This window comes from Oncorhynchus masou, chromosome 10 (genome assembly GCF_036934945.1).
Source record: "Oncorhynchus masou masou isolate Uvic2021 chromosome 10, UVic_Omas_1.1, whole genome shotgun sequence".
NCBI classification, from domain to species: domain Eukaryota; kingdom Metazoa; phylum Chordata; class Actinopteri; order Salmoniformes; family Salmonidae; genus Oncorhynchus; species Oncorhynchus masou.
Window position 1 is genome coordinate 30,703,659 of NC_088221.1, and position 18,232 is coordinate 30,721,890.

Sequence of the window (18,232 nt, forward strand, 5' to 3'; positions counted from 1 at the left end):
CTATGTAGAACATTGGCCTGTTGGAAACTCCCTACTAGTAGGGCTGGGCGATCAATAATTATTGAGGTAATTACTACCCTCAATAACTATATAAAAACCTTTTAGATTAATTTTCGATAATGTCGATATAGAGTAATTAGGTACAGCAGTCAATTTCACCTCTGTGACCCAGCAGAAACTTGCGGAGAAGTGACAATATGCACGTGGAGAGGTATACGCCCACTAAAAACCACCTCGAGTGATGGAGTCGCCACTATTAACCATGACAAATGAGTGATGTAGGCGAAAACAGTGGCAGCGATAGCCATGGAGAAGGAGCAGCTTCCAACAAAGAAAGTATTGATAAAAAGGGTTAAACTGTTTCAGTCATTTGGAAGTGGTTTGGCTTTTTGAAGTCCGACAAAGAGCAGAGCAATGTTCGGTGCAAATTGTGACGTAGACAGGTGGCTACCAAGTCTGGTAATAGGACAAACCTTCTTCAACATCTGAAGCAAATCCAGTCTTTGGAACATGCAGGAAGTTTGAGTTTGCAGCACGGTATTGATAAACGCCCCTCAAGCACCAGCCAATCTAGGGATGTTTGAGTTTGCAGCACGGTATTGATAAACGCCCCTCAAGCACCAGCCAATCTAGGGACGTTTTTCCGAAGCAGTCAACACTGACAGCGTTTATGCCCTTACAAGCAAACATCGAAAAGACAAAGACATCACAAATGCTATTATGCATTGCATTACTAAGGACATGCTACCAATTAGCACAGTCGAAAAGGAAGGTTTCAAGAGGCTTATCAATTTAATTGACCCCAGGTACGTGCTCCCTGGCCGCAAACATGGAACAATTATCCTTAAAGTATCATTTTATGTGTAGCTTACATAATTTAAAAAAATGGAACCTTTCTTTAACTAGGCAAGTCAGTTAAGAACTGCTTCTTATTTACAATGACGGCCTATTAGGTAACAGTGGGTTAACTGCCTTGTTCAGGGGCAGAACGACAGATTTTTACCTTGTCAGCTCAGAGATTTGATCTAGCAACCTTTCAGTTACTGGCCCAATGCTCTAACCACTATGCTACCTGCTGGTTACTGGCCCAATGCTCTGACCACTAGGCTACCTGCTGGTTACTGGCCCAACGCTCTAACCACTAGGCTACCTGCTGGTTACTGGCCCAATGCTCTAACCACTAGGCTACCTGCTGGTTACTGGCCCAACTAGGCTACCTGCTGGTTACTGGCCCAAAGCTCTAACCACTAGGCTACCTGCTGGTTACTGGCCCAACGCTCTAACCACTAGGCTACCTGCTGGTTACTGGCCCAATGCTCTAACCACTAGGCTACCTGCTGGTTACTGGCCCAACTAGGCTACCTGCTGGTTACTGGCCCAAAGCTCTAACCACTAGGCTACCTGCTGGTTACTGGCCCAACGCTCTAACCACTAGGCTACCTGCTGGTTACTGGCCCAACGCTCTAACCACTAGGCTACCTGCTGGTTACTGGCCCAATGCTCTGACCACTAGGCTACCTGCTGGTTACTGGCCCAACGCTCTAACCACTAGGCTACCTGCTGGTTACTGGCCCAACGCTCTAACCACTAGGCTACCTGCTGGTTACTGGCCCAACGCTCTAACCACTAGGCTACCTGCTGGTTACTGGCCCAAAGCTCTAACCACTGGTTACTGGGCTAACCACTGCTGGTTACTGGCCCAACGCTCTAACCACTAGGCTACCTGCTGGTTACTGGCCCAACGCTCTAACCACTAGGCTACCTGCTGGTTACTGGCCCAAAGCTCTAACCACTAGGCTACCTGCTGGTTACTGGCCCAACGCTCTAACCACTAGGCTACCTGCTGGTTACTGGCCCAACGCTCTAACCACTAGGCTAACTGCTGGTTACTGGCCCAACGCTCTAACCACTAGGCTACCTGCTGGTTACTGGCCCAACGCTCTAACCACTAGGCTACCTGCTGGTTACTGGCCCAACGCTCTAACCACTAGGCTACCTGCTGGTTACTGGCCCAACGCTCTAACCACTAGGCTACCTGCTGGTTACTGGCCCAAAGCTCTAACCACTAGGCTACATGCCTAGTGGTTTGTTCAGGCATTAGGCATTATTGAGTCTGAAGCAGATATGCACCTTTTAAACATTATTTGATTAATATTGTGATAATTATTGTTATCGAATGAAAAAATATATAGATATGGTGATAATTTATTTGCCATATCGCCCAGCCCTACCTACTACTAATCCCTACTACACCGCACAGCTCGGGCATGATCTGATTTAACTCTAGAGAAACTGCAGCTAAATGTGCCTGGTCAATAGAGCTCACAGAAAAAAAACTGAACAAAATTGGAAGTCCAATATTTGAACAGAGTCAGTCAATTATCTGATTAAAACTGAAAAATAACCGGCATTTCGGTTAATTGCTCAGCGCTAACCATATGACAATAGCTGTAGGGTAAAGACGTGGTGCTGGTGCTGGAGCTTTGGTTAACTCATTTTAAAGTCTGTAAAGGATGATGAAACACATTATCCACAATTCATAGGTTGCGTTTTGCATTCATGATAAAATAATGTTTAACAAACGTCAAACCTATATATAAAAGTAATTATTTTATTAGTTAAATTGACATAAATAAACATCAAATAAAAAAAAGAATGTACAAGATTTTGAAACTTAAGTTTGCTACGGTCTTATGATGGACAGTATATTCTGCTTCGGCTAGGCAAGTGCACACAGAATTGTCGTAATAAAAAAATACAAAATACAGAATTTAACATTGAGCCCCTGTGTTTGGACAATAAAAGCGCATCTACTAATAAACAAAGTACTTCCTACTGTAATACAGACATCAAATACACAAGATTTTACAGCAGACAGGTCATTTAAGCAATGGTCCCAATCTGCATTGTTATAGCTAATAAATAAATACATTTAGTGCATATTCTCATTTACCTCAAAGAGTCAAATGAAAAAAGGAACTATAAGTTAAAAGGTGGACCAAAGTCAATTTGGATCCGTTAGTTTCATAAAGACAGGAATCTCTGCTCTCCTCCCCTCCGGTAAGACAGGCCAGCTATCTTCAGTAAGCATCTTCACATAAGTTGTTTATGCGTTTTGATAATCATTACTTGTAGAAACCACCAAAAACTGGACAAAATAGTTCAATAGTGTGTGATTTGGGGGAAAACAAATCAAAATAAGAAAAAAGACTTTTGACCCAAACCACAACCATGTTCCCTTCAGTTAATGGGATGATTGCAGCAGGTCTCTCCTGGTTAAACTAAGTACATGCAGTTATGGAGTACTTCTATACTCACTTTTCTGTATTTCCTTGGAAAACAAAAATCAATAGTGATTGATACAGTATTTATCATTGTTCTTACATAGCTGCTGTTATTCCTTTAAATAATGTATATGTAATGTTAAATGTTGCCTGGGCCTGAATGGACAGTAATACTGTGTTAACTACTGAATAACCTCCTCACTCTCTAAACTTGAGTTCATCCTTACCCAAGAGAGACAGAGGAGCATCATTGGCTAATGGCTACACTATACTTATGGTACACTCTTAGAAAAAAAAGGTGCTGCTGTGGTCTAAGGCACTGCATCGCAGTGCTGAGGCAACACTACAGTCTGGAGTTCGATTCCAGGTTGTGTCACAGCCGGCCATGACCGGGAGTCCCATAGGGCAACGGACAATTAGCCCAGCATCGTCCGGGTTAGGGGAGGGTTTGGCCGGGGGGCTTTCCTTCGCTCATTTCGCTCTAGCGACTCCTTGTGGCAGGTTGGGCGCCTGCAAGCTGACTTCAGTCATCAGTTGAATAGTGTTTCCTCCAACACATTGGTGCAGCTGGCTTCTGGGTTAAGCAGGTGTTAAGCAAAAGCATGGCTTATGACTCGATCTTTACCTCTTCCGAGCCCGTTGGGGAGTTGCAGCGATGAGAAAAGATCGTAACTATCAATTGGATATCACAAAATTGGGGAGAATTTATTTTCTCCAAAAATAGAAGGTGCTATCTAAAACCTAAAAGGGTTCTTCGGCTGTCCCCATTGGAGAACCCTTTGAAGAACCCCATTTGATTCAAGGTAGAACCCTGTTGGTTTCAGGTAGAACCCTTTTGAGTTCCATGTAGAACCCTTACCTGGAACCAATAAGGGTTCTAAACTGGAACCAAAAAGTGGTCTCCTATGGGGACAGACGAAGAACCCCTTTGGAACCCTTTTTTCTAAGAATGTACCAAAGTGTTCACTGGTGAAAACTCTCCTCAGTTATAAACAAAATACCCCAGCTGTGCTTCTGTTCAGGACGATGACAATGTTTTGTAAACTATGAGGGGCCAGACGAGCGTTGAGGAATGACTTTGTGTTGGCTGATAAACAGAAGATAGGATCCACACTGATATACTTTAAAAACACATCGTAATAACAGTTTTCAAAAGTGCTTCCTGGAATGGGAAATATCAACAATATAAAATGGTTGATAACTATCAACTTTATAAAATGTTGAACTAAAAAGCATCCTGTGCAGTTTTGAACCATAAGGAACAGGTTAAGTCTATGTGTGAACGGCATATGGGTTTTGTTGAGGCCTAGTGAGAGAACGGAGGTATCCATATCACCTCACTTAAATGACTGCATATCCTAATTCTCTATCTGGTGAAGAGCAACATAGCCCATTCCTTTCAATAAAAACTCAAACAAATCAAATACAAATTCAGTAATGTTACATACAACAAGTGCTCTGTCTCTCTCTCAGTGGTTCTTTGGCAGTTACGTCTATAGAACGTTCAGTAGCACATCCTCCTCCTCCTCTGTACGCGGTTTCAGTTCCCTATCTTGATCGCCCCAAAGTACGTCCCCTCTGGTTCAGGATCCAGCATCCAGGCATTGGACACGTTAACAAACAGTCCATCCCCTTGCTGTAGCATCACCCCCCTGCCCTGCTGGGCACAGTACATGTTATACTGGGAGTTATTCCAGCGCATGGTGCTGCCTGTCTTCATCAGCACCACAGACTTGCTGGGCAGGGACGTGTGTTTCTCGTGGGAGATGTACTGGATGAGCTGGGCGTTGTTCACGTCCACGGCCTGGGGCGTAGCATCGCCAGGCTCTGTGTCGGGTCCCAGGTCATAGTAGCGGAAACAGGTCTTGGCGTAGACGGAGTACAGGCCTGGCTCATCCACCAGGAGACGGCCGTCATGGTAACGCATCTTCTTCAGGTGGCCCTGCGCCTCATCCCAATGGATCATAGCTGCTCTCAGCTCCCCTTCTGGAACAATACAAATACAACAGCCAATCAATAAATTAATGAATCAATCAGTCAGTTGATCAACTAATCAGTAATACAATCAGTCAATCAATCAATAAGTCAGTCAAAACAATGATTATGTTATTAGTCAAATCTGTCAAACAGACAGAGGTTGTCAGAATTATATTTTCAACAATTGTACTGTATACTAGTATTGGTTGCAGTAGGCTAGTTCTAGCTGCAAGCTGTGGCTTACTGTTGGCTATTGCTATGGACTTACTCTTCACATAGTCTATAGTTGCTCTGATTGGTAGATGAGCTGATGGAAGCCCCTCCCTCCCCTGGTTCTTGCAGCGTTGTCTACCTTTCCTCGGATCCTTCAGGGCGTCGAACATGATGGGTTCCATCTGCACTTCCTGCGGAAATAGAAAGGGTCATCAACGGGACGCGACAATGCATGTCAGAGCAGAGCGGAACTGTGAGAGGGCGGCAGCGGAGTGAGGAGATGAGAAAACAGCCATCAATACAATACAATTGTATTGGTCGGGTACAAAGTTTAGCAGGTGTTATGGCAGGTGCAGTAACATGCTTATTTTCCTAGTCCTATCAATCAATGCAGTAAATGTCAATAAGCACACAATAATCCAGCATTTTGAGAGGATAACTCACCTTAATGAACTGAATGATGAAAATATTGGATAAAAGTAGGCTAATGAAATTGAATGAATGTATCAAATTATTGCTCATACTGAAACTCCCAAAGTCATATCCAACAATTAGCCTATACTAATTTAAAAGAAATAGAGTTTGGGAAATCCTGACCTAGATGATCATTATTGCCACTATTATTGCCATATCTTCAATCTAAGCCTACTAGAAAGTGTGTTCCCTCAGGCCTGGAGGGAAGCAAAAGTATTTCCGCTACCCAAGAATAGTAAAGCTCCCTTTACTGGCTCAAATAGCCAACCAATCAGCCTGTTACCAACCCTTAGTAAACTTTTGGAAAAAAATTGTGTTTGAGCAATTCTATTTTACTGTAAACTAATTGACAACAGACTTTCAACACACTTATAGGAAAGGACATTCAACAACCATGGCACTTACACAAATGACTGATGATTGGCTGAGAGAAATGTATGATAAAAATATCATGGGAGCTGTTTTGTTAGACTTCAGTGTGGCTATTGACATTATTGATGATAGTCTGCAGATGGAAAAACTTGTGTTATGGCTTTACACCCCCTGCTATATTGTGGATAGAGTTACCTGTCTAACAGAACACAAAGAGTAATGGAAGCCTCTCTAACATAATACAGGTAGATTCAGGAATTCCCCATGGCAGCTGTCTAGGCCCCTTACTTTTTTGAATCTTTACTAATGACATGCCACTGGCCTGAGTAAAGCCAGTGTGTCTGTGTTTGCGGATAACTATACACTATACACGTCAGCTACTACAGCAAGTGAAATCACTGCAACACTACAATAAAGAGCTGCAGTTAGTTTCCGAATGGGTGGCAAGGAATAAGTTAGTACTAAATATTTCAAAAACTAAAAGCATTGTATTAGGGACAAATCACTCACTAAACCCTAAACCTCAAGTAAATCTTGTAATAAATAATGTAGAACTTGAGCAAGTTGAGGTGACTAAACTGCTTGGAGTAAACCTGGATTGTAAATTGTCATGGTCAAAACATGTTGATACAATAGTAGCTGAGATGGGGAGAAGTCTGTCCATAATAAAGTGCTGCTCTTCCTTTTTAACACTATCAACAACGAAGGTCCCACAGGCCCTAGTTTTGTCGAACCTGGACTACTCTTCAGTCATGTGGTCAGGTGCAACAAAGAGGGACTTCGGGAAAATTACAATTGTCTCAGAAATTGGCAGCACGGCTGGCCCTTAAATGTACACAGAGAGCTAAAATTAATAATATGCATGTAAATCTCATGGCTCAAAATGGAAGAGATTGACTTCATCGCTACTTGTTTTTGTAAGAAATGTTGACATGCTGAATGCACCGAGGTGTCTGTTTAAACTACTAGCACACAGCTCAGACACCCATGCACACCCCACAAGTCATGACACAAAAGGTCTCTTCACAAACCCAGAATCAAGAAAAGACTTGAGGGGGGGTAGATAAAAATACAACTTATGGAGCAGCGGGAACTGTGAAGAGACACCCACAGGCACAAACACACATACACATGATAAGACACGCACTCTACACACATGTACACATAGATGTTGTATTGTAAATATATGATAGTGGAGTAGTGGCCTGAAGGAACACACTAAATGTATTGGGTAAAGTGTTATGAAATGTAATGTCTTTTTTACATTTAATTTTACCCCTTTTTCTCCCCAATTTCGTGGTATCCAATTGTTTAGTAGCTACTATATGGTCTCATCGCTACAACTTCCGTACGGGCTCGGGAGAGACGAAGGTTGAAAGTCATGCGTTCTCCGATACACAACCCAACCAAGCCGCACTGCTTCTTAACACAGCGCCATCCAACCCGGAAGCCAGCTGCACCAATGTGTTGGAGGAAACACCATGCACCTGGCAACCTTGGTTAGCGCGCACTGTGCCCGGCCCGCCACAAGAGTCGCTGGTGCACGATGAGACAAGCATTTCCCTACCAGCCAAACCCGGACAACGCTAGGCCAATTGTGCGTCGCCCCACGGACCTCCCGGTCGGTTACGACAGAGCCTGGGCGTTAACCACTGCGCCACCCGGGAGGCCCGTCATGTAATGTTTTAAATTATATATAACTGCCTTAATGATGTTGGACCCCAGGAAGAGTAGCTGGTGCCTTGGCAGCAGCTTATAGGGATCCTTAATAATTACAAATACACATTTCAGCACCGATTTGATTGGGACAGCGCCAACTCGCTGCTTTGAGACACTCATCTTGATTAATCAATCAATAACAATTAGGCTGGGAAAATGTTAACGTTAGCTACATTTTTTAGTTTGCTCATATATTAGCTGACCCCCCCCAAAACTCTAGCATGTTATGTACCTTAACAAGTAGAATTTGCTCTTCACTCGTGTAGTACCCTGTCCGACTCCCGACCAAAAGCCTCGACTTGTCTGATAATCAATCAATGTGATTTTTTTTCAGTGAATCTCTTTCTGTATTTTAGCGACCCTCAGGAGGTAGGGTGGGCAGGCTCTGCCCCAGGCTGGCAGCAACAGTCAAGTTCATTGTTGATGGCTTTGTTATGGTAATAGAAGAAGGGGGAGCTGCACATTGGTTTGTGGGGATATAAATAGTGGTGAGAGACCCATTTTCTCTCTCTTGTGATTATTTCTCTGGGGAGATACCTCCCGCTGGACTGTGATTTATGGCTTGCTAGTTCATGCTAGCTTTGTTGTTTTGTGCAGTTCCCCGTTACTCCGTGCAGTGTAACATTCAAATGCCTATTGGCATTAACCATATTTCCCTCTCTGTCCATTTGTTATTTAAGCTAGTAAAGTCAGAAGATTGGGAAACCTGTAAACCCCACAGTATTTTTAGATAATTGATCTGGAGGTGCTAGCTCATTTGCCCATCTAGCACTGATCAGAAAGACATAGCATGCCATAATGTAGCCTAAATCAAGTGTGTTGTTTTCCTCTTGACTCACGTAGTAGCCTTATACAATTTATCCACAATCAAGCTATGAGAGTACATCCTGTTTTATCTGCCTTAATGTAACAGCCTACTTCAATGTAACACATTATTATTTATTTTATTTTTGTCATTACACAGCATACAAGTCATTCATGCCTTTCAATAAAATAAAGCATTTTATTTTGAAATAAAATAACAAAGGGAGTCTTGAATAATGAAACAATAAATGAATAAGATGTTCTGCCAAAAATAAACGTTTAAACACCCTGTGTTTTGAATGCATGTTTTAATAAGAAAACATTTGGATCAGTTATGGGTCTACTTGTGATAGTTTACTAGGTCCAGCAAGGCACATTAGCAGTGAAGTCTAGGGTGTACCGCTTGACTTATTACACATTTTGTTGTGTTACAACCTGAATACCTAATGCATGAAATAGATTTTTAGCCCAACCATCTACACACAATAACCCGTAATGACGAAGTGAAAATATTTTTGGGCAAATGTATTGAAAACGAAATACAGAAATATCTCATTTACATAAGTATTGACACCCCCTGAGTCTATACATGTTAGAATCTGTCATTTAGGTTAGTAATGTAGAGTAACTACAATGTTGTTGATCAATCCTCAGTTTTCTCCCATCACAGCCATTAATCAATGAAACTCAATCAAATGTATTTATGAAGGCCTTTTTACATCAGCAGGTGCTACAAAGTGCTATACAGAAACCCAGCCTAAAACCCCAAACAGCATGCAATGCAGATGTAGAAGCACGGTGGCTAGGAAAAACTCCCTAGTAAGGCAGGAACCTACAGTAAGAAGAAACCTTGAGAGGAACCAGGCTCGGGGGGGGGGGTCAGTCTTCTTCTGGCTGTGCCGGGTGGAGATTATAAGAGTACATGGCCATTAAGGCCAGATAGTATTAAACACGTCTTGAAGAACAATGTAACTATTTTAAAGTCACCATTGGCGTCATGGTGAAATCCCTGAGCGGTTTCCTTCCTCTCCGGCTACTGAGTTAGGAAGGACGCCTGTATCTTTGTAGTGACTGGGTGTACTGATACACCATCCAAAGTGTAATTAATAACTTCACAATACTCAAAGAAAATATCTCTGCTTTTTTACACATCTACCAATAGGTGCCCTTCTTTGCGAGGCATTGGAAAACCCTCCTGGTCTTAATTGTATGTGTGGGGTACAGAGATGAGAGGTAGTCATTAAAAAATAATGTTTAACACTATTATTGCACACAGAGTGAGTACATGCAACTTATTAAGTGACTTTTTAAGCACATTTCTACTCCTGGACGTATTTAGTATTGCAATAACAAACGGGTTGAATACTTATTGACGCAAGACATTTCAGTGTTTCATTTTGAATAAATTTCAATTTATTTCTAAAAACATAATTCCACTTTTAAATGATGGGGTATTGTGTGTAGGCCAGTGACACAAAATCTCAGTTTAATACATTTTAAATTCAGGCTGTAACACAAAATGCCACCCCCAGGTGGTGAGGGTAGGTAACAACATCTCCTCCCCGCTGATCCTCAACACTGGGGCCCCACAAGGGTGCGTTCTGAGCCCTCTCCTGTACTCCCTGTTCACCCACGACTGCGTGGCCACGCACGCCTCCAACTCAATCATCAAGTTTGCGGACGACACAACAGTGGTAGGCTTGATTACCAACAACGACGAGACGGCCTACAGGGAGGAGGTGAGGGCCCTCGGAGTGTGGTGTCAGGAAAATAACCTCACACTCAACGTCAACAAAACTAAGGAGATGATTGTGGACTTCAGGAAACAGCAGAGGGAACACCCCCTATCCACATCGATGGAACAGTAGTGGAGAGAGTAGCAAGTTTTAAGTTCCTCGGCATACACATCACAGACAAACTGAATTGGTCCACTCACACAGACAGCATCGTGAAGAAGGCGCAGCAGCGCCTCTTCAACCTCAGGAGGCTGAAGAAATTCGGCTTGTCACCAAAAGCACTCAGAAACTTCTACAGATGCACAATCGAGAGCATCCTGGCGGGCTGTATCACCGCCTGGTACGGCAACTGCTCCGCCCTCAACCGTAAGGCTCTCCAGAGGGTAGTGAGGTCTGCACAACGCATCACCGGGGCAAACTACCTGCCCTCCAGGACACCTACACCACCCGATGTTACAGGAAGGCCATAAAGATCATCAAGGACATCAACCACCCGAGCCACTGCCTGTTCACCCCACTATCATCCAGAAGGCGAGGTCAGTACAGGTGCATCAAAGCTGGGACCGAGAGACTGAAAAACAGCTTCTATCTCAAGGCCATCAGACTGTTAAACAGCCACCACTAACATTGAGTGGCTGCTGCCAGCACACTGACACTGACTCAACTCCAGCCACTTTAATAATGGGAATTGATGGGAAATGTAAATATATCACTAGCCACTTTAAACAATGCTACCTTATATAATGTTACTTACCCTACATTATTCATCTCATATGCATACGTATATACTGTACTCTATATCATCGACTGCATCCTTATGTAATACATGTATCACTAGCCACTTTAACTATGCCACTTTGTTTACATACTCATCTCATATGTATATACTGTACTCGATACCATCTACTGTATCTTGCCTATGCTGCTCTGTACCATCACTCATTCATATATCCTTATGTACATATTCTTTATCCCCTTACACTGTGTATAAGACAGTAGTTTAGGAATTGTTAGTTAGATTACTTGTTGGTTATTACTGCATTGTCGGAACTAGAAGCACAAGCATTTCGCTACACTCACATTAACATCAGCTAACCATGTGTATGTGACAAATAAAACTTGATTTGATTTGAAAATGTGGAATAAGTGTGTCAATACTTTCTGAAGGCACTGAATCGGCGTAAACAAATGCATGGCCTTCTCCTGATACTGAGATGCGCTGCCTGTCGTGGTCTCATAGATCATCATTCTCCCGAGTGCACTCCAGCCTATTCGTATCGCTAAATTGAAATATTTAAATCATCAGAAAAATAAGTTTAATCATGGCCACAAATTTCTCTGGCCCAGCCAATATTGGAATCCTGGCACCGCTAGTGTCTGCAGCTGAGAGAGAGCTGTAGTAGGCTAAAAGGTACTCAGACACAGTTTTTTATTTTCTTAATACAGCACGGCAAGCCCAAAACCCGCCCAGCCCGAACCAATTCACAGAATTTGAGGCCTGGCCGGCTGTCAGGTTCGAGCTGAGAATGAGGGCTCTAGTGACCGCAAACCTCTATCTAGAAGTGATTTATCATTAGCCCAATCATAATACTTTCTAAGCAGTTGCTAGCGCCACATATTTCAACCAATGCTTATTTCATTATCTATTTTAATTATAGCTTCTGCTGTGTATGTACAGGCGTGCATGTGTGTGTTTCCCACACACTTCTCCCATTAGTTCTGCCTAGTGAACCTCTAAGCCCGGAGCTCTGAGTTGTGAGCAGCACCAGAAATTGTGGTCTGGTTCTGGGACCCTAGGGCTGCTGGGTAATGTCACCTTTCAGATGGATGTTCCTTTCACAGTTCTGGCACAACTTCTAAATCTGATTAGATTCACCCCTGGAGTGTTGCGATGACATGTGTATCCCCAGTCAGAGCTACAGTACACAGACTGGAGACAAGACGCAGCACATAGAGAAAAACACCGTCTCTATGCAAGTAAACAGCCTGCCTCACTGAACAGGTTCCGTGTGAAGACCTACTGTCTGTCTGCTAGAGATACTTACTTCCAGAACAGAGACATCCTGTAGATGTTTCAACTTGTTTTATCATTTCAGTTATAATGTCCCACATTATGATCAGCTCTGGTGTGCCTGAAATCTCATTTCCGCTCTACCTCGAGCCAATAAATACAATTAAATACCAGAAACAAAAGCGAAGTGTTGACTTGAACACTGTTGAAGATTGTTCTTAAATGACCTGAAAACCCCAAATGGACACACAACACCTCTGAATAGGAATGGCACAGAACATTTCAAATAACACAAGACTACTGCTCTGGAATGATCATCACGGTGGTTTGCAGCAACATTAGTGCACCTGCATAATACTAATATTAAGTCTTGTATATTTACTCACAAAACAGGAGCAGACAGACTTGTGTGATGTTCAGTCCAAGATCAGTACAGTCTCTCTTCCAAAAACAATTTGCTGTGTAAACATGTTTATAGAAACGTGGTTTAGAATTAGACAGGGTAAACAAGTCTGGCCAAGGCTATGGAGAAATCACGAACTAACTCCCCCCTGGCCCAACAATTTGGCATTTAGGTTTGATTTGTGGTGAGACACTCGACCACCTCATGCCTCCTTACCAGGAAGAGAAGATGACTTTCGCTGGAGAGCTACAGAGCAGAGGCTCAGGCTGGGGTAGTAACTGTTTACTACAGGACTGTAGTTATCCACTCCAGCGATGCACTGTATTATTCTATTGTATCACCTTTCACCCAGTTCAGTCCACTGTCCACTGTGCAATAGACTATAGCCATGGGTCATCAGTTCCAACCCATTGAGCTCTGAGTACCCTGTGCTCTCTGACCCTCCTGCCATCACTCTGACCACAGGTCCAATGCAGCCAGCCCACTGTAGGTGAAATATGTCTGGATCAAAGAGCACTTAACAAAGGCAAACATGAGACGTGACAGCTCTTAATAATACCTGCTCTTTAGCAAACCCACTCATTTGTCAGCGAAGTAACACTGGTCCCTGGGAAGACTAACACAACACACCCACACACATACACACACATCCCAGGGCAGACTCTATGATCACACACAGGGAGCCAAATAGACCTTTCAGCCTCACACCTCATAAAGCCTAGAGCAGGGTTCACTCTGCAGCCTGGAGGCTGGAGCAGAGCTGAGACTACAACATGGGAACCATCCCAACATGGGAACCATCCCTGAGATGTCAGCCTGATGACACAGAGGCCTCCTCAGTCCAAGGCAAAGCAGAGACAGCAGAGCAGAGTGGGTGGTTTGTCTAAGCACTCCTCTGGGGCAACAAGGACAAATTCAAAATACATTATGGGAAACTAAACACAGCTAAGCAAAGCAGAGCGGATTCCTTTCTTTCTGTGTTGTTTTAATTCCTGAAAAGATTCTGCTGTTGCCGGGGGAAACCTGTGCCAGCAAGATGATGGAATGTTCCAAAAATGATTTACAGAAAACCCATGTCAGACCTCAACAATGGTGCATTCCGCCACGACCACCGTTCTACGCCACTGTTACTGATGAGCGAAGATTACTCTGAACACATACATACGTTATGCCACTGTCATTAATGAGTGAAGGTTATGCAGGACACTTCGCAATCACCGCCGCCAAACCATGACATCATTTGATTGGTGCCCCATGTACAATACAGTAAACTACAGGCAAATCTGACTCTAGGCCCACCCCCCAATCCTCGCTTTATTGGGGAGATGAAACATGTCTGACCCCTGATCAGTGGGTAGGGACTATGAGGATGGCTTGACCTCTACAGGCTCCTGACCACACTGGGGTTAGGGTTTGAAGCTGGGTTTGGCTTAGGGTGTACATTTGCTGTGGTAGGCACAAAAACAGAACCATGGGAACAGCAAGACTAAGCGCAAATTTGAGAATGGGTAACCTTGTTTTGGTTATAATATAAAATGTCCCACCATTTACCTACTGTACACCCCGTGCTGATCATACTGTTCACTCATAGGTGCAAGTTATAGGAGGAGGAAATGCTTACCAGGTGTAATCTGTTATAGTAACCCCTTGTTCACTTGCTGAACATACACACCGTGGTGGTTTCCCAGTAGTTTCCCCCGGCTATTGATATTCTGGTTTGGCCAAATAGGATTGCCATAGGCTAACTCCTACACAGGACAAGGCTGTTTCGTGTCAAAGAATCAGTGAATGAAGCCAAAAAGAAAACGGCTTCGGAATTTATATCCTGTCGATACTGTAATCTGATAAAATACTGTAATCTGATTTACTTTCGAAATGACAATTATCTTTTTGATTACATACCAAATAGTGTAACAAAATAACATCTGAAATAAGATTGTAAAATAAATTGTAACCCAACAATCTCTGAGCTTTAATGACAAACATAGCCCTATTAATTGTACCTTACCAGGAAGTACCGGACAACATTACAGTAAAAACCCTCTAATGTGGACCAATGAGAGGGTTGGTTATTATGATCAGACAGGGTTCGACTCACCTCCATTGGCTGTTGCGTTGCAGAGGAGAGATCGACCTGGAAACAGAAACATGGGCGTTAGGAAGACACATATTACCTTACAATCCCCCTAATTTATCAGAGTAAAACAGACACAGTTTGTTGACAGGTAGTCTCAAGCGTGTCACAATTCACTGACTGAAACCTGGAAGACCTACTCTGAATTTAGTGACTGCTTGGCAGGCAGTGTATCCATAGGTTAGAGGTGCCAGTTCTCTGTTCAGGTCTGCACCAGGACTCTTCAACCATTCCCCATTCCCATCCCTATACCCCCATCTAGAACCAGATGTCCTGTACATCCTGGTCTCGCAGATCCTGAGGCACGGTGATGTGCTGCCTCCTACTCCCCCGTCAGATACAGTAACTGCTACAGATGTTCAGACAGGGGGAGCAGTGCATCTGTGCCAAATACAACTCTAATAGCCATCTCTCATTTTTATATTCTACATTTAAGTAATTTAGCAAAAGCTCTTAAACCAGAACGACTTACAGTACAGTAGTGAGTGCATAAATGTCCATACTGGTCCCCCGTGGGAATCAAACCCACAACCCTGGCGTTGCAAGCACCCTGCTCTACCACCTGAACCAGGGACATCACGATAATGATATTATCACGATACTTAGGTGCCGATAGGATATGTATTACAATTCTAACGCTTCAAACAACCGACAGCTTCATCGCGCAAAATAGTATGCATCATCATCTGGATATGTGAGCAACAAAAGTTCAACATTCACCTTCTGCTACCATTTCTGTCAAGCAGTCTAATCATACAGTTTGATGCATATGTTCGATAAGTCCAATGTATGTACCACACCGAACGCACTGCAACTGCCTCTGCAACGCAATGCTGCAAGGCAAACATAGCGTTCCATTGGAAATTAATGTCGTTCTAGTGTACCAAAATGCAATGACACTGTCAGTGTGTTCGAAGTGTGAATGTATTGTGATTCAATACTGTGATTGTATTGCGATTCGATGTTCCAAACATATCGCTTACATACTGTCTGCTGCAGAGAGACAAGAGAGCCATGAGAAAACAAGTTTAATTCAGTCATGGAAATAACAGTTGGTGAAAACAAATTGGCTCCCTATTTAATAGAAGATGGAGAACAAGCTATGAACAGCCAACCAGCACAAAAATAAAAATGCGATACTGTCAAAAGGATACATCGTCAAAAATAATATCCCGATATGTAGATGTATAACGTTTTAGTACCATCTCTCTTCCTCTCTTTTTCTGCCTGTCTCCTGTTCTCTTTCTCTATCCTCTCGTCTCTCTCTCTCTATATATATATATATCATTCTCATCACTCTCCTCCCTTTCTCTCTCACCCAACACCCCCCTCTCTCCTACTTGGGCTCTTCTCCAGGAGTTAACCTCTTGAAACTCTAGGGGCGCAATTTCATTTTTGGAGCTCCCGACACACACCACTGTGTTTATGCTCCCGACACACACCACTGTGTTTATGCCAAAGATTGGTCAACCAACATTGACATCATTCTACAGCAGGCTCTCTCCACACACACACACACACACACACACACACACACACACACACACACACACACACACACACACACACACACACACACACACACCATTCTGGGCTTCATTAGGCCTATGTGTGAAGACTGATGGAGCATCATGATGGAACTGAAATGTTTTCTTGTTGTTTGGCTTGTTGAAACATGACCATCATTCAACTCTAGAAACCACCATAGAGCAATAATAACAACCCAGAAATAATGTTAATGCTGTCTTATACAAGACTGATTGTGCAGGGTGATAGTGGTACATGACAGGTTAGCTACCTGACTGGCACTGAAGCACATCAATATCACTGACATGTCATTCTCTCTCTCTTTGTGCTGAGGGCTCACTGGCTTGACTGGAGAAGACCTGGAGCTAAAATAGAACAACTGGTAAATATTCATATTGTGTTTTGTTACTTTGGCAATACCAATGTGTAATCATGGCATGCCAATAAAGCATGTTTGAATTTGGTTTTGAATTTGAAAACATCTTCAGTAGAGATTATTGGATGGTTTCTAAAACCACCTACCCCAACTACATCATACACTTTAAGAAACATTTGTTTATTCTCATTTCCAAAAGAAAACTGTTAATAACAGTGTAAACATTCCTGCTTCAGTAAAAACAGATGCATTTTACAAACAAGATTACTTGAATGGCATCTTTATTTAGACAACACTATCCCCATCTGGCAACACTCATAATTGAGATTTATCTTTGTGAAAACGGGAGATTGCTTTGATAAGGTCTGTGACATGGAAAATACTGTCTTGCTGATATAATTTAACTCCTTGTAATCTGTGCAGACAATCTCATCAGTAGAGAGATGTGCTATTTCAGAGTGCTGACAGCTGGTTTTACTATTGGGGACAAATTCACAGAATTACCACCACTGGCTTTCGAGAGCAGAGATTGTTCAAAAGGAAAGTGCTCGCGCACTTCAGCCGCAAGTTCCTCAAGAAGTTGCGAGCCCAAACTGTATCCGCAAACCTGCAAGCTTGAATGATATTCAACCATGTGCGCTTGAAACAGCAAAGGGCTATAGGTTTGGGTATTCCAACAGTTTAATGTAGCCCACTTTTCACTCTCAAGTTTAAACTTAATGTGTCAATTACAGTTTCAAAACTGTGCAACAATTTTTGCAGATTGTTTACCCTATTGTCAGGCTGATTGTTTAAAGTCGAATTTAATATAGCCACCCGCAAGTTCAAGATATAATGCTGACGCGCACCTCTGCACATGTCGCAACTCTCAAGTGTGTCGCATAGTTATGTTATCACCCGCTGTGCGTCTTGGAAGTGTTTCTTACCTCTTGGAGATAACCTGTCAAGTGTAACAAGATCGCCACACTCGATGCAATCTGCAGCAATCCCATAACAGCCAGAGTAACGAATATAAACGGTCTATATTTGGGTTCCGAGCCATGGGACGGGTGGTAGCGGGACTGAGCGCCCTCCATGTCGGCGTGGTTCCTCAGGTAGCCTCGGTAATCATTAGCTGCCATGGTGAGTCCTGGTGCTCTGGATGAATAGACTACTCTTACTGGAAGGAAGGAAGTTCTGAGTTTCTGACAGAGGAGAGCTAT

General features: G+C 43.0%; 1 protein-coding gene across 1 annotated transcript; it reads right to left on the reverse strand.

Moving 5' to 3' along the window:
- Positions 1-2,590: 2,590 nt before the first annotated feature.
- On the reverse strand, positions 2,591-18,232 carry LOC135547501 (tumor necrosis factor ligand superfamily member 11-like). Its single transcript, XM_064976572.1, has 4 exons — positions 17,957-18,232; positions 15,092-15,127; positions 5,530-5,665; positions 2,591-5,270 (listed from the first exon to the last, which is right to left on the reverse strand). Exons 1-4 carry the CDS (start codon positions 18,149-18,151, stop codon positions 4,825-4,827), a joined length of 813 nt encoding a protein of 270 aa, XP_064832644.1. The 5' UTR covers positions 18,152-18,232; the 3' UTR covers positions 2,591-4,824.

What these genes read in the sequence shown, in the direction of transcription:
- LOC135547501 (XM_064976572.1), bottom strand. Translation starts at nt 18,151, where the DNA reads ATGGCAGCTAATGATTACCGAGGCTACCTGAGGAACCACGCCGACATG. An exon ending in TGACAGGTTATCTCCAAGAG is followed by an intron (nt 15,128 to 17,956) that starts GTAAGAAACACT and finishes TTCTGTTTCCAG; the next exon opens with GTCGATCTCTCCTCTGCAAC. An exon ending in AACTATAGACTATGTGAAGA is followed by an intron (nt 5,271 to 5,529) that starts GTAAGTCCATAG and finishes GTATTGTTCCAG; the next exon opens with AAGGGGAGCTGAGAGCAGCT.